Genomic DNA, 12,861 nt, shown 5'->3' with positions numbered 1-12,861 from the left:
CAGGCCAGAGTCAAAGCTGGGTGTTAGAAGTCCAATCGGGTTTCCCACGTGGTGGCAGGAACCCAGTTACTTGAGTGATCACCCTGCGTCTCCAGGCCTGCAATGGTGGAGAGCTGGAGTCGGGAACCGGACTCAGGCGCTCGCTGGGCTACATGCCCACTCCCCAGGTGGATTCAACCAAAGACTCGAGGGAGAAATGATACCAATTCTCCAGGAACTCCAGAAAACAATCTGAAAAAACACCAGCCCACTCTATAAGGCTATGGTTAACCTATTACCAAAACCACAATGGAAAAAAAAAGACATTACAGGAACTAAAAGCTACAAGAAAGTATCTTTCATAAACATAGATGCAAAAATCTTCAACAAAATAATAGCAAATTAAGCCCAACTATAAATATATACACATATCTATCTATATCTATATCTATATCTATATCTATCTATCATCAAGAATTATATGGGGCCAGCGCTGTGGCATAGCAGGTAAAGCTGCTGCCTGCAGGGCCAGCATCCCATTTGGACACCGATTCGAGTCCCGGCTGCTCCACTTCCGATCCAGCTCTCTGCTGTGGCCTGGGAAAGCAGTGGAAGTAGCCTCAAGTCCTTGGGCCCCTGCACTCACATGGGAAACCTGGGAGAAGCTCCTGGCTCCTGGCTTTGGATTGGCACAGCTCTGGCTGTTGTGGCCATCTGGGGAGTGAACCAGCAGATGGTAGACCTCTCTCTCTCTCTCTCTCTCTCTCTCGCTCTCTCTGCCTCTGCCTCTATGTAACTCTGTCTTTCAAATAAATAAATAAATAAATAAATATTTAAAAAAAATTGGGGCCAGTGCTGTGGTGTAGGGGGTAAAGCTGCTGCCTGCAGTGCCAGCATCCCATATGGGTGCCAGTTCTAGTCCTGGCTGCTCCACTTCTGATCCAGCTCTCCACTATGGCCTGAGAAAGCAGTAGAAGATGGCCCAAGTCCTTGGGCCCCTGCACCCGTGTGAGAGATCCGGAAGAAGCTCCTGGCTTTGGATCTGCACAGCTCCAGCTGTTGCGGCCAATTGGGGAGTGAACAAGTGGATGGAAGACCTCTGTCTATGTCTCTATCTCTCTCTGTAACTCTGTCTTTCAAATAAATAAATAAATAAATCTTTAAAAAAAAAAGACAGTTGTGTGCCTCCTGAAACTGTCTTTAAAAAGTAAAATAAATAAATTAAAAAATAAAAAAAAAGTCTTGCAGCATGTGCAGGGTCAGCTACTCCAGGTGCACAGGGACGGTTGACCACGTCAACAGTCCAGCACCCAGATGAGCAGGCTGAAGCTGAGTCAGGACCAGGGCAGCGGTGCAGGACGTGTTTGACAGACCCATTCCTGACTCCCGATCAAAGGCAGTGGCGTGAAGGTGCAGTAGCCTGAGTGTTTGCGTTCTACCAAGTTCTCAGGTGAAAATCCTGGCCCTCCAGGCGCAGTGTTGGGAGGCCGGGCTGCGGGAGGTGATCAGTCCCAGGGCAGGGCCCGGGGGCTGTGGTTAGCACCCTCCAACCTGACGAAGAACGTTCTTGCAGAACCTGCCGGCCAGCATCGCGCCCCGTGACGGGAAGCTGCCTGCTCTCCCCTGAGAGAAACAAGCGGGGCCCCTCTCCCTGCACCAGTCCACAGCACACTCCACGCCCCGAGGGCTGCCGCGCCCCAAGCTATGAACAGGCGATGAAGTGCACACACATACAGAGAGCAAACAAACAAGACTGCTTCTGTTTACAGATGACGTGATTGTCCATGGAGAAAACCCCAAGAATCAGCGAAAACTCCGGGAACTAGCAAGTGATTTTAGTACTATAGTGTTGGGGCCGGCGCTGTGGCATAGAAGGTTAAGCACCAGCACCTCATATGGGCACCGGTTCGAGTCCCAGCTGCTCCACTTCCGGCTCCCTGCTAATGCGCCCGGGAAGGCAGTGGAGGATGACCCAAGCCCTTGGGCCCCTGCACCCACGTGGGAGACCTGGAAGACGCTCCAGGCAAGGACCTGGCCAGCCGTCGCCATTGTGGTCATTTGGGGACTGAATCGGTATATGGAAGATCTCTCTCTGTCTCTGTCTCTCTGTCTCTCTGCCTTTCAAAAAAGTAAAAATCTTAAAAAGAGATAAATTTCAAAAAGATGAAAATTAAGGAAAGTAAGCCAGTAGGTAAAAGGCAATTGTTTCTCTACATACCCAGTAACCCACAATGCGATCCTGAGAAAAACCCAGACGTGCCCCTTAGAGGGAGATTCTACAAGCTACCTGAGCGGCCTTTCTGCAGACTGTCAAGGTCATCAAAAGGGAGGGCCCCCGGGGGGGGGGGGTCCCTGGCCCGAGGACTTGTGGCAGATGCCGCATTAGGGCTCCTGGGCGTGCTCCCGGGACAGAAAGTGGGACCAGCTAAGGCGGCGTGAGTGAAGCTGAGGTAGGTGACCAGGTGTCCATGTGGGCTCCACTGTAACAAGCACATCCTACTCGCGTAGGTGGTATGATGGGCAGCCCTGGGTATGCAGAAATCAGTCTTCCCAATTTTCCCATAAACATAGAATTGTTCTGAAAATACAGATTTACTTATTTGAAAGGCAGAGTTACAGGGGGAGAGAGAGAGAGAGAGAGAGAGAGAGAGAGGTCTTTCACCTGCTGGTTCACTCCACAAAATGGATTCAATGACCAGGGCTGTGCCAGGCCAAGAACCAGGAATCTCGTCCAGGTCTCCCACGTGGGTGCAGGGCCCAGCACGTGGGCCATCTTCTGCTGCTCTCCCAGGTGCGTTGGCAGGGAGCTGGATCGGAAGTGGAGCAGCCGGGATATGTACCGGTGCTCCTATGGGACGCTGGAGCTGCAGGGGGCAGTGCAACCCCTGTGCCACCCCCACCCCCCTCGCCGTCCTGCTTTGCAGTGACCCGCATGGGACACACACTCCGCAGCCCACCAGGCCTTGTAGTGTGCACGTCTGAGTGTGCTGAGTGAGGCCCGGGCAGGCTTGGGATCCGAGTGTGTTCTCTGCTGGCAGAGGCTATCTGCATCTCGGGACTCAAGATCCAGCCCTGTGCAAAGCCCCCGCACACTGCTGGGGGCCGCCCGGGACTGCGGGAGCACCGAGGCCTGGGCCCGAGGCCTGGGGTCTCCCAGCACCCCGCATGCTCACAAGGATGAGAGCAGAGAAGGCGGGGGCCGCCCCGCATGAGGAGCTGCCGGCTTCGGGCGGGACGTAGCGCCTCACTTGGTGCAGTGGGTGCTCGCTGTCCTCCCCGGCTGACGCTGTGCCTGCTGGAGCCATCCTGGTGCAGGGGGCTCCCTTCTGCTGGGAACGGCTCTGCTCTGCCCTGACCACCGGGGGTAGGTGGGCCTGTCTCTGGGTCCAGCCCAGGGCTGCAAGGGGGCGCTTGGTTACGGTCAGGACACCCTGCAGGGCCCCTGCGTTATCTCAGGAGACACCAGGAGCACCCCTGCGGACCCCACTCCAGGCAGGCGGCTGAGGCTCTGCCAGCGCTGTGACCCAGGGAGAGGCGGGCTCCGGGGCACGGGCACACAGCTGGGGCCCCTGCTCCCACCAGCGAGGGGATGGCTCTCCCGGCCCCGTGTCACCCAGGATCCTCACCACCACGGAGGGGGAGGGAAGGCAGATGGGTGCCAAGCTCTGCCCCCCCCCAGGGGGCCACTGTGGAGCCTGAGCCGTTTCCAGGGCTCCACGACTCGGAGCCTGGGAGACCCCGGGGTCGAGGCCAAATGGCCACTGTTCCTGGGGGCGGCTTTCGCGGTGGCTCGCTTAAGCAGAATGGACCAGAAACCAGCGATGATTCCCTGTAGTGGGTGCTGGGGGACCCCAGCCCCAAGCCCCTTCGGATCCCCTCCTGCAGCTCCCACGGCCGCTGCTGCTGAGGGTCTGGCATCTGGGGGTCCACGCGGGGGCTTCCTGATTCCTGGACCGCTCACGGCTCCACTCCTAAGCAGCAAGAGCCGGGGGAATGCGGGGGCCCCTCTCACAGGTGCAAGGTACAGAGCCCCCCGCCCTGGGATCCGGTGTGGCTGGGAATTTACCTGGAGCCGCCCCCCTGGTCAGCTTCGACCCCTGCTTTGCCCCCCGCCCGGACTCCCTCAGCCACCCCCGGAGCCCCCCATCCCCCAACACAAGCCTGGTTTCAGGTTCACTTCTGGGGGAACCCCTGAGAAGGGAGGAGGAGCCAAGGTGAACAATGTGGTCCCAAGCAGGAAAGGGAGGAGATGTTTGCAAACCCTGCTGATCCCGCAGCCACCTGCTGGGCCCCCAGTGCGGGAGGCACTGAAACAGAGAGGCCCACGGGACTCCTCAGGGCTGCACAGCCGCTCAGGAAATGCATCCTGGGGTTGAGGCCGAGCAGAGGGGAGGGGCAACACAGCCAAGGAAGACGCCTGGTTCCAAAGAATTGTAAAATTTATTGGGTAAGTATTGCAGCTTTTCAGAAGTCATCATTGCCACTAACGATTACTGATACAACAAGCAATTCCTTCAGGCCTGGAGGCGGGCCTCCACGTACAGCGTCTGGGCCAGCCGCACACGGTTAAGGTGAACACAGCGCGGGAGACGGGCGGGGAAGCGTGGCCCCAGGGCGGGAGACAGGGCGGGGAAGCGTGGCCCCAGGGCCGGACGCAGCCTGGGCGCCGGGCGCCACCTCGGCGAGGTTCCCTGAAACACACAGCACAACGCGACTTCTTTCCTTATCGGCGGGTGCTCGGCGGTTCTGTTAGCTCGGCGTCGAACACAAGGAAAACATTTCTCTGAAAAGGTGCAATTCGTGTTCCGCGTGCCCCTCCCTGCGGAACGAGCTGCAAGGACAGGGAGCGGAGCTGGTCCTCACCCCGCCCTGCTGGGGAGAGGCCGCTGTGGATTTTGCAAAAACCCTGGGCTTTGGGGAACCTGGGCGGTGCTAGAGCGATCGGCTAAGTCTGCGGGCTCAGATCCAGGCTTTGAAGGGGAAAGGAAGAAACGTGGTGACTGACATGCGGGAGAGACTGACAAACGGGGGAGGGGAGAGAAAGCTCTGGAGCCTGGGTGAGCAGCGTCCCCCCAAACCAGTCTGGTCCCCCTCAAACCAGCCACTTCCAAGGACCCCACTGAACTGAGTGCAAGGTGGGGCCTCCCAAGAGGCACTGCAAAGACACAGACAGGACAACGACATCAAGGAACCGGGCGGCAGAGACCCCAGGGCTCTGGGTCCCACAGGGCAGCCAGGAGCTTGGCTCTGGCAGCGGCCCCCCACTCTGATCTGGGGGAATCGGCCCAGTCTTTGACGAGCGCCGCTCCCCTCCTACGCTTCTGCACCTGTCACGCAGTGGGCAGGGGTCTCAGGGGCACCAGACCACAGCCCTGCCCGTCACAGGGGCGGCTGTGCCCTCAAGCCAGCTGAGGCCAGCCCCCTTTCCGCCTCCCCCTCTCCACTCAGAGCAAAGCAAGCCAAGACGGCCACCCGCCGAGACCACCCCCCCCAATCCAGCTCAAGGGTGCCACTCATGCAAAGGAGCCTCACTTGTGGGCTTCCGGCCCAAGTGAGAGTGATCCAGGGTCCCTGACAAAAAGGGCCAGGAGGGGGCCTCTCGCCAAGCTGGGCACAATCCACTGCTGGGATGGGAGGGACACAGGGCGACAGGGAACAGCGGGCGTCCCTGCTGACCACGGGAAGGGATGCCAGTGCGGACGAGCAGGGCACCGGCCAGAAGTCCCTGCCCGAGACAAGGGGCCAGGGCCGCCTCAGTAAGGCACGGAGACGCTGGCCAGGAAGGAAAGACGGTGCACACCTCGCCGAGCGCTGCCCCACACCTCTCCCGACAAACCCAATGGGCTTCTGCGCACCGCTCCTGAGAGGAGAAGCACGCCCAGGCTGCCGAGCGCAGGGAGAGGCAGCCGCTGTGCAGGCACGAGGCCTCTGCCGGGGAGTGCAGGGGCACCCGCGACCCACGCGCCGCCGACTGCCACCTTCAACACCTGGGGACGTCTGTGGATAGAGCTCAAAGGGTCAGAACTCCAACACTGGGTTTCAAGTAATAAAAAAGCTGCTTTGCGACAACAGGTGCACCTCCTGCCTCATCTCTCCCGTGTTAGCCCACGTCAGCGTTCGGCCCCACGTGGGGAGACCCCTCCAGGGCACGGCGGGGGTGTCAGCGAGTCTGCAGTGGGCAGCAGAGACCCCAGGCCCGGGTCCTGGTCCCTGGCAGAGCCCAAGTGCCCTCGCGCGCACTCTCCTCCTGTCCTGACTCCTGCGTTCCCACCTGCCGGCCACCAGCCGGGGCTCCTGCCAACCCCGCAGGTCCTCAGGAACAAAACGCCAGGGAAACACGAAGCCACCAACGCCTCCGGGATGGCCGTCTCCACGGAGCTGCACAAGGCAGGAGCGCCTTTCCTTTGGGTCCTCGGCGTGCCGGCTTCTCGCGTGAGGACAGATACGTAAGGGGACAGACAGGGACGAGGTTAAACCTCGCCACCTCGCCAGCGCACGGCACCGACCCCGGCGGGCTGGACAGCCACCGGAGCGTTGCCAAGCCTCAGCCGCTGCCCTCTGGTGCGCCCCTGCCCCTGCCCTGCGTGGACCCTCATGGTTAAAAAAAGAGCAGGAAAGTAACTAGGACGCCTTCAACAACTGTTTATTTCATCTGGAGACACGCAGAAGCACCCCCTGGAACCGGGCACCCCACAACTTTCCTCCAAGGCCCAGAGCGGGGAAACGTATCCCTTCGGGAGGGAATGTGTGGCGTGGGGACCCCCGGACAGGGCATCGGTCGGGCGGCCCGGCGGCCCTCGGGATCCTGCCCGCTCCGCACCCCGGGGGCCAGCTCGCCCTCTGCCTGGCCTCTGAAACTCCAACATCTCTCCCTTAAAGTCTCAACAGACACAGTAGAAGTTGTCATCCAAAAAGCACTGACACATTTATATTAAAAAATAGTGCAAAATCTCAACATTTATATAAATAACTCTAGACCCCTGCTTTGTAACTGCTTAACACGGTAATACACGCTTCCCGAGTTGGCACTCAAAATTGCCTTTTTTTCCCCTCTTCTAGTTCAGAAAACAACTTTAATAGGACTCTTCTAATACAAAAATACTCCTGCCCTCGCACGTACAGCTCCTCTTATTTTATATATATTTATATATAATATTGCAGATTTTTAAAGGTTTTGTGCAAATACATCTTCAAAGTTAAGTGAAATAAACAAAAGGAAACAAGCATTCGCGCACGCAGCGTGGCTAGAAACACAAAGTTCTACTGCAGGTTTTCTCTTTTGCCTTCAAGACACAGCTCGACAAAGGAACGTGGGGGTTTTTTGTTGTTTTTGTTTTTTGCAAGCTTTCTCAGCTTGTGCATTCAGACCAGACAGAACACGGAGTATTTATACAGCGGGAGGCGGGAGGGGGCGCAGGCTGCGGTCCCCGCCCCTCGCTGCCCCCCTAGGCCCGCCCCCAGCTCCGGGGCTGCTAGAGGGGGTGCCCCTTCTGTTTATCCTTCTCCTTGCTCCAGACAGCCGCGCTCTGCAGGGGGGCGAGGTGCGTGTGCTGCAGCCGGGTCCCCTCCAGCAAGGGGGGCGGCCCACTGCTCTGCTGGTGCTGGAAGGAGCCGGGGTAGTGGCCGATGACCTCGCTGTAGGTGGGCGGCGGCCCCTCCATGCGCCCGCCGCTGCCGTAGCACGTGGCGCTGATGCCCGAGTTACTGCTGGGGGGGCAGGGGCCGCCCAGCAGGGCGCTGTCCATCAGGTCGCTGTCGAAGACGGTTCTGTTGGGGGGCGCACGCACCGACTCCCGGTTCAGCTCCAGCTGCTGCTCGGGGTCCCGCAGCTGGAGGGTGCAGGGGCCCTGGTAGGGCGGGGGCTCCTCGCCGTCCGACAGGGAGATGGTGGGCGGCAGGTCGATGTCGTGCTGCAGGTACGGGTAGGTGGGCTGGAAGCGGTGGAAGCGGCCCCGCTGCTCGAAGGGCGGCACGGCCAGGCGGTCAGCGGGCCGGGCCGGGGCGTAGACCTGCGGCTGGGGGCGGGGCAGGGCAGAGGCTGAGACCCTGCTCTGGGAGAGAGGGCAGCAGGGTGGGTGGCGTGTGGAAGAGGGGCAGGGACGTGGCCCCGCTGCCAGCCCGCTCCCACCCGTCCAGGGCAGCCAGGCCCGAGCTCGCAGCAGCCACAACTCCGACAAGGGAAGGGGGCCGGGCAGGCGCTGGCTCTCACCTCCGGGATTCCGCCTCCTGACACGGTGCTCTCCGAGGGCCAGAGGCAGCCTTCCTGTGTGGGAGGGAACAGGGACAGGCAGGTCAGTGCCATGCGCAGAGGGCCAGAGCTGCGGGGTTTCGCCCAGGAGTCGGCTCTCGGGCCCGCCCTGGCCTGGTCAGTTTCTCGAGGGCTGCGACCGCCTCCTTGCACTTGCCCTTGCCGAAACATGCACGCGACGCGTGGGTCCCCCCGGACGCTCGGCACCTTGGAACAAACCCTCCACCAGCGCCCATCGGCCTCCTGGCTTCGGCCACCTGCCTGCCGTGTGGCCTGGGGCCAGCCACTGAGCTCTGAGGCCCTCGACGTGCGTGCGAGCTTTGGCTAAGGCTGCCCGGCCGCTCCACTCCACTGCAGGCCTCCCTCCGCCTGACCGCACCCCCCAGGGCCTGCTGCCACCAGACAGCGACCACATTTCACCTGCGATCATCCTGTCCTTATTTATGTGCCTGTGCGGTATGAGCCAGCGATTACTCACGTCCCAGTTTATGACCAAGCAACGTCTCGCTCCCAGCCAGCGAGGCACTCGGTACCACTTCTGTCGCAAACTCTGGGGCGGGCACAGGGCCAGAGTCGCCACCTCACGAGGCTCAGGTCCTCTGCCCTGAGACTCCGCAGGGCCCTGCGGCTCCCTCCAGGAAAGCCGCATCCCCACGCTAGCACCGGCTGCTAAGTCGCCCCAGGTGTTTCTGGGAACAGCCCTGGGCCTAGGACAAGGGATGTCATTGAGTTTTACGGCTTCACTGGGATATAAACTCACACCTTCCAAGTACACAGCCTGATTACGTTTGGGCAAATGCCTATATTAAGAACCCGTCACTGGGGCTGGCACTGTGGTACAGCAGGTTAAGCCACCGTCTGCAACACCTGCATCCCATGAGGACGCTGGTTCAAGTCCCGGCTGCTCCACTTCCAGTCCAGCTTCCTGCTAATGGCCTGGGAAAGCAGTGGAGGACGGCCCAAGTGCCTGGGTGCCTGGGCCCCTGCACCCACGTGGGACCCCGGAAGAAGCTCCTGGCTTCAGCTTGGCCCAGCCCTAGCTGCTGCAGCCGTCCGGGGAGTGAATCAGCAGATGGAAATCTCTCTCTCTAATTCTTTAAAATACATCTATTTTTTTAAAAAAATAACTGTCATCACCACCAACATAATGAACGTATCTCTCGGCCCCAGAGCACATCTCACCCGCAGCCCTGGCCGAACTGCCAGAGGGCGGCAATTTCCCTTAGGGCCAGTAGGGGGCTCTGCAGCTCCCAGAACTGTTCCATGCCCCATGCGTTTGCCAGGTTGAGGTCAGGGGGGAGTCTAATCTAGGGAACAGCCTTGACATCGTTTAAGCTGCAAACGTCAGACCCCGGGGTCACTCCTGACAGCCCCCCTCCCCTCTAGATTCTCCCTCCAGTGCGCAGCTCAAGTGCACACAGCTCCCCCTGCATCTCGGCCAGAGCCGCCCAGACCATGGGCTGCAGACTCTGTCCCAGGAGGGCTGGGGCTGGACGGGGCTGGCCACACTGCCACCCTAACCCAGGAGGGACCTCCACCTGCACGAGAGACTAACAAGGCTCCCGCTTAGCAGCCGGCATCCCAGGGAAGGGCTCTCGCGGCCCCAGGTCACCAGGCAGCCCCAGCGGGAATCCTGCAGGTGCCACCCACAGGGGCAGCTTCCCCCTCCTCGACTGCGTGGGCACTGTCCCCACTGTCCCCCTCACAGCCTGACTGCCCCTCCTCCTTGTGCAGAGCCCCACGCCGAGGCGCACAGGGGCCAGACGGACAGCGGAGCGCGCGCTCCTGGGCTGCCAACTTCTCCCATGCGCCACACGCCTTCCTCCTCTGTAGCACAGGACGGGCTGTGACGGTGCCGGGGCCTCGGGCAGGTGCCCGTCCCAGCCTCTGCTCCGAAACGTGGGGAGTGCCCGAATGCAGCCCGACCGGCGACAGCACCAGCAAGCAAGCCCCGGACGAGCCCCGGGCTGGAGCAGCAGCAGAGTTTCAGGGGTCTCCAAACGGGCCTGGCCTCGGCTGCCCAGGCTCCTGCCGTAGGCACCACAGCGGACGCCCTCGGCCCAGTGACCCAGGCCTGACGCGAGCAGAGATGCCCCCACCCTGCTGGGCGCAGGCCCCCTGGCGCAGGCTGGGGCTGACACTCTGAGCCCGACTCGCCTCTGCCCAGGGGCTCGGGTGCCACTGCCGCCCCCAGGCATCCCCCAGAGCCAGGCGCCCACCAGGCACCGGCCGCTCGGTCACCACCCTCCCTGCACCCGGCGAAGGAACTGCGGTGACCGCGTGGCCGCCCCCCAGCACTGTCATCCTTAAGTCCCCTTCTCCAGCCCCACGCAGCAAGCGCCTGTCTGTGCCGTCACGGGCCCAGGGCGCAAGGCAGTGCCGGGCACACACTCAGGACACAGGACGCAGCATACAGCAAACGACACACACAGAACACACACACAGGACACAGCACAGGGCACACACAGAGCACACACACACAGAGCACACATAAGACACACAGCACACGCATAAGACACAGCACACAGAGCACACACACAGGACACAGCATAGGACACACACAGGACATACACACAGCACAGGGCACACACAGGACATACACACAGCACAAACAGAGCACACACACAGCACACAGCATAGGACACACACAGGACACAGGACGCAGCACACACACACAGAGCACACACACAGGACACAACACAGGGCACACACAGGACATACACACAGCACAAACAGCACAGAGCACACACACAGTACACACATAGCACATTCCCCCCGCTCTGCTCCGTTCCAGGCCTTACCGAGGCGAGGGTGTCGCCCCTCCGGCGGGCCTGGCTGTGCCGGCTGATGAGCGAGTGCGGTGACAGCCGGTAGTGGTTCAGCAGGCACGTGATCACCACCACCACCACCATCATCACCACCACGATGATGAGGATCTGCACGAACTCCAGCTCCGCTGTGGGGAGAAGGACGCGTGAGACGCGGGCGCAACGCAGGGCTTCACCCCTGCCCCACCCCAGGGGTCACAGAGGGGCACGTGAGACGCGGGCGCAACGCTGGGCTTCACCCCTGCCCCAGGGGGTCACAGAGGGGTGCAATGCAGGGCTTCCCCTCTGCCCCACCCCAGGGGGTCACAGAGGGGCGCAACACTGGACTTCACCCCTGCCCCAGGGGGTCATAGAGGGGCGTGTGAGACGTGGAGCGCAATGATGGGCTGCTGGGCTTCTCCCCTGCCCGTGTGGACAGGCAACGCTGGAGCCTGGCACATACATGTGGATGCACGGACACAAACCAACACACACACATGAGCTAAAGCTGCAGCACGCACACGGCACACCCCGCAGACCCACGAACACCAGGCATGCCACACACACACACACACACACACACACACACAGCTCCACCCCCAGGGACGCGGGGTGGGGAGGGCCGCACTGCCCTCGCCGATTCGGGAACGAGACCGTGCAGACGGCTGCAGACACTGCCCCTCTCGTGGCCTGGGCTCGGCTTGTTTTTCTCCTCGAAGGCAGAAAAACCCTCAAGTGCTGGAAAAGGAAGAGGGTTATTTTGATCCCGCCTGAGCTGGGCGGATTGTGCTGACCCAGCGGGCCTGTGCCTCGGCAGCTGGCTGCGGCTGTGCCAGCAGAGCCCCCAGCCACTGGGAGGCAGCACCGGGGGCTGAGTCCAGCAGCCTGGCCCCGCTCAGCGCGCCCAGCCCAGGCGCACAGGACGGTGCGTCCCGGGTCCCAGGGGACAGCGCGCCCAGCCCAGGCACACAGGACGGTGCGTCCCGGGTCCCAGGGGACAGCGTGCCCAGCCCAGGCACACAGGACGGTGCGTCCGGGGTCCCAGGGGACAGCGTGCCGAGCTCCAGGCACACAGGACAGTGCGTCCCGGGTCCCAGGGGACAGCGCGCCCAGCCCAGGCGCACAGGACGGTGCGTCCCGGGTCCCAGGGGACAGCGCCCAACCCTAGGCGCACAGGGGACTCCCCAGTGCTGCACCCAGCCACAGGGTCAAGCCCAGCAGACTGGGCTCCTCCTCCCCAGGCAGAGCAGCGGGGGTGGGGGAGGAAGCGGGAGCGGCCAGGCAGGTCTCGGCTGGGAATGACAGAGGACAGGCACGGGGGTGCCCGTGTGTCCATGCTTGGGCCACCAAGAGGGGACCCAAAGTCATACCTGGGCCCAAACCAGGCCAGCTTGTCCTCGGGGGAGAGGTGAGGTCAAGAATGCTTCCTGATGCACACACGCCTGTCCCTGGGACCACAGACCCGCGCCACGCCATCCGGCCTGTCCCTGGGACCACAGCCCCGCGCCACGCCACCCGGCCTGTCCCTGGGACCCATAGCCCCATGCCACGCCACCAGGCCTGTCCCTGGGACCACAGCCCCGCGCCACGCCACCCAGCCTGTCCTTGGGATCACAGCCCCGCGCCACGCCACCCGGCCTGTCCCTGGGACCCATAGCCCCGTGCCATGCCACCAGGCCTGTCCCTGGGATCACAGGCCTGTGCCACACCACCTGGCCTGTCCCTGGGACCCACACATACACAGAGCGACCGGGTCTTTCCTAGACGGCAGCGGGCCCTGCACAGGGCTGAGCACCTGCGTTCAGGTGCCCTGATCACACAGTTGGT

General features: G+C 61.7%; 1 protein-coding gene across 14 annotated transcripts in view; it reads right to left on the bottom strand.

Annotated features, from left to right (window-relative positions):
• Positions 1 to 4,400: 4,400 nt before the first annotated feature.
• The window catches only part of PMEPA1 (prostate transmembrane protein, androgen induced 1), a 48,099-nt gene continuing 39,638 nt past the window's right edge, over positions 4,401 to 12,861 (bottom strand). For 8 of the 14 annotated variants that reach the window (XM_070051383.2, XM_070051380.2, XM_070051389.2 and 5 more), the window contains 3 exons: positions 11,029 to 11,183; positions 8,189 to 8,242; positions 4,401 to 8,030 (listed from right to left, as the gene is read on the bottom strand). In XM_070051383.2, coding sequence (XP_069907484.1) covers positions 7,452 to 8,030; positions 8,189 to 8,242; positions 11,029 to 11,142 — 747 coding nt within the window. In that variant the 5' untranslated portion in view covers positions 11,143 to 11,183 and the 3' untranslated portion in view covers positions 4,401 to 7,451. The remainder of the gene's footprint in view (positions 8,031 to 8,188; positions 8,243 to 11,028; positions 11,184 to 12,861) is intronic. The other 6 variants (XM_070051381.2, XM_070051390.2, XM_070051386.2 and 3 more) reach the window with 1 other exon arrangement.

Source organism: Oryctolagus cuniculus, chromosome 11 (assembly GCF_051225735.1).
Source record: "Oryctolagus cuniculus isolate XC-2025 breed Fujian yellow rabbit chromosome 11, ASM5122573v1, whole genome shotgun sequence".
In the NCBI taxonomy this organism is placed as follows: Eukaryota; Metazoa; Chordata; class Mammalia; order Lagomorpha; family Leporidae; genus Oryctolagus; species Oryctolagus cuniculus.
Note: the sequence above shows the minus strand (reverse complement) of the source record. Positions and strands in the feature narration are given on the sequence as shown.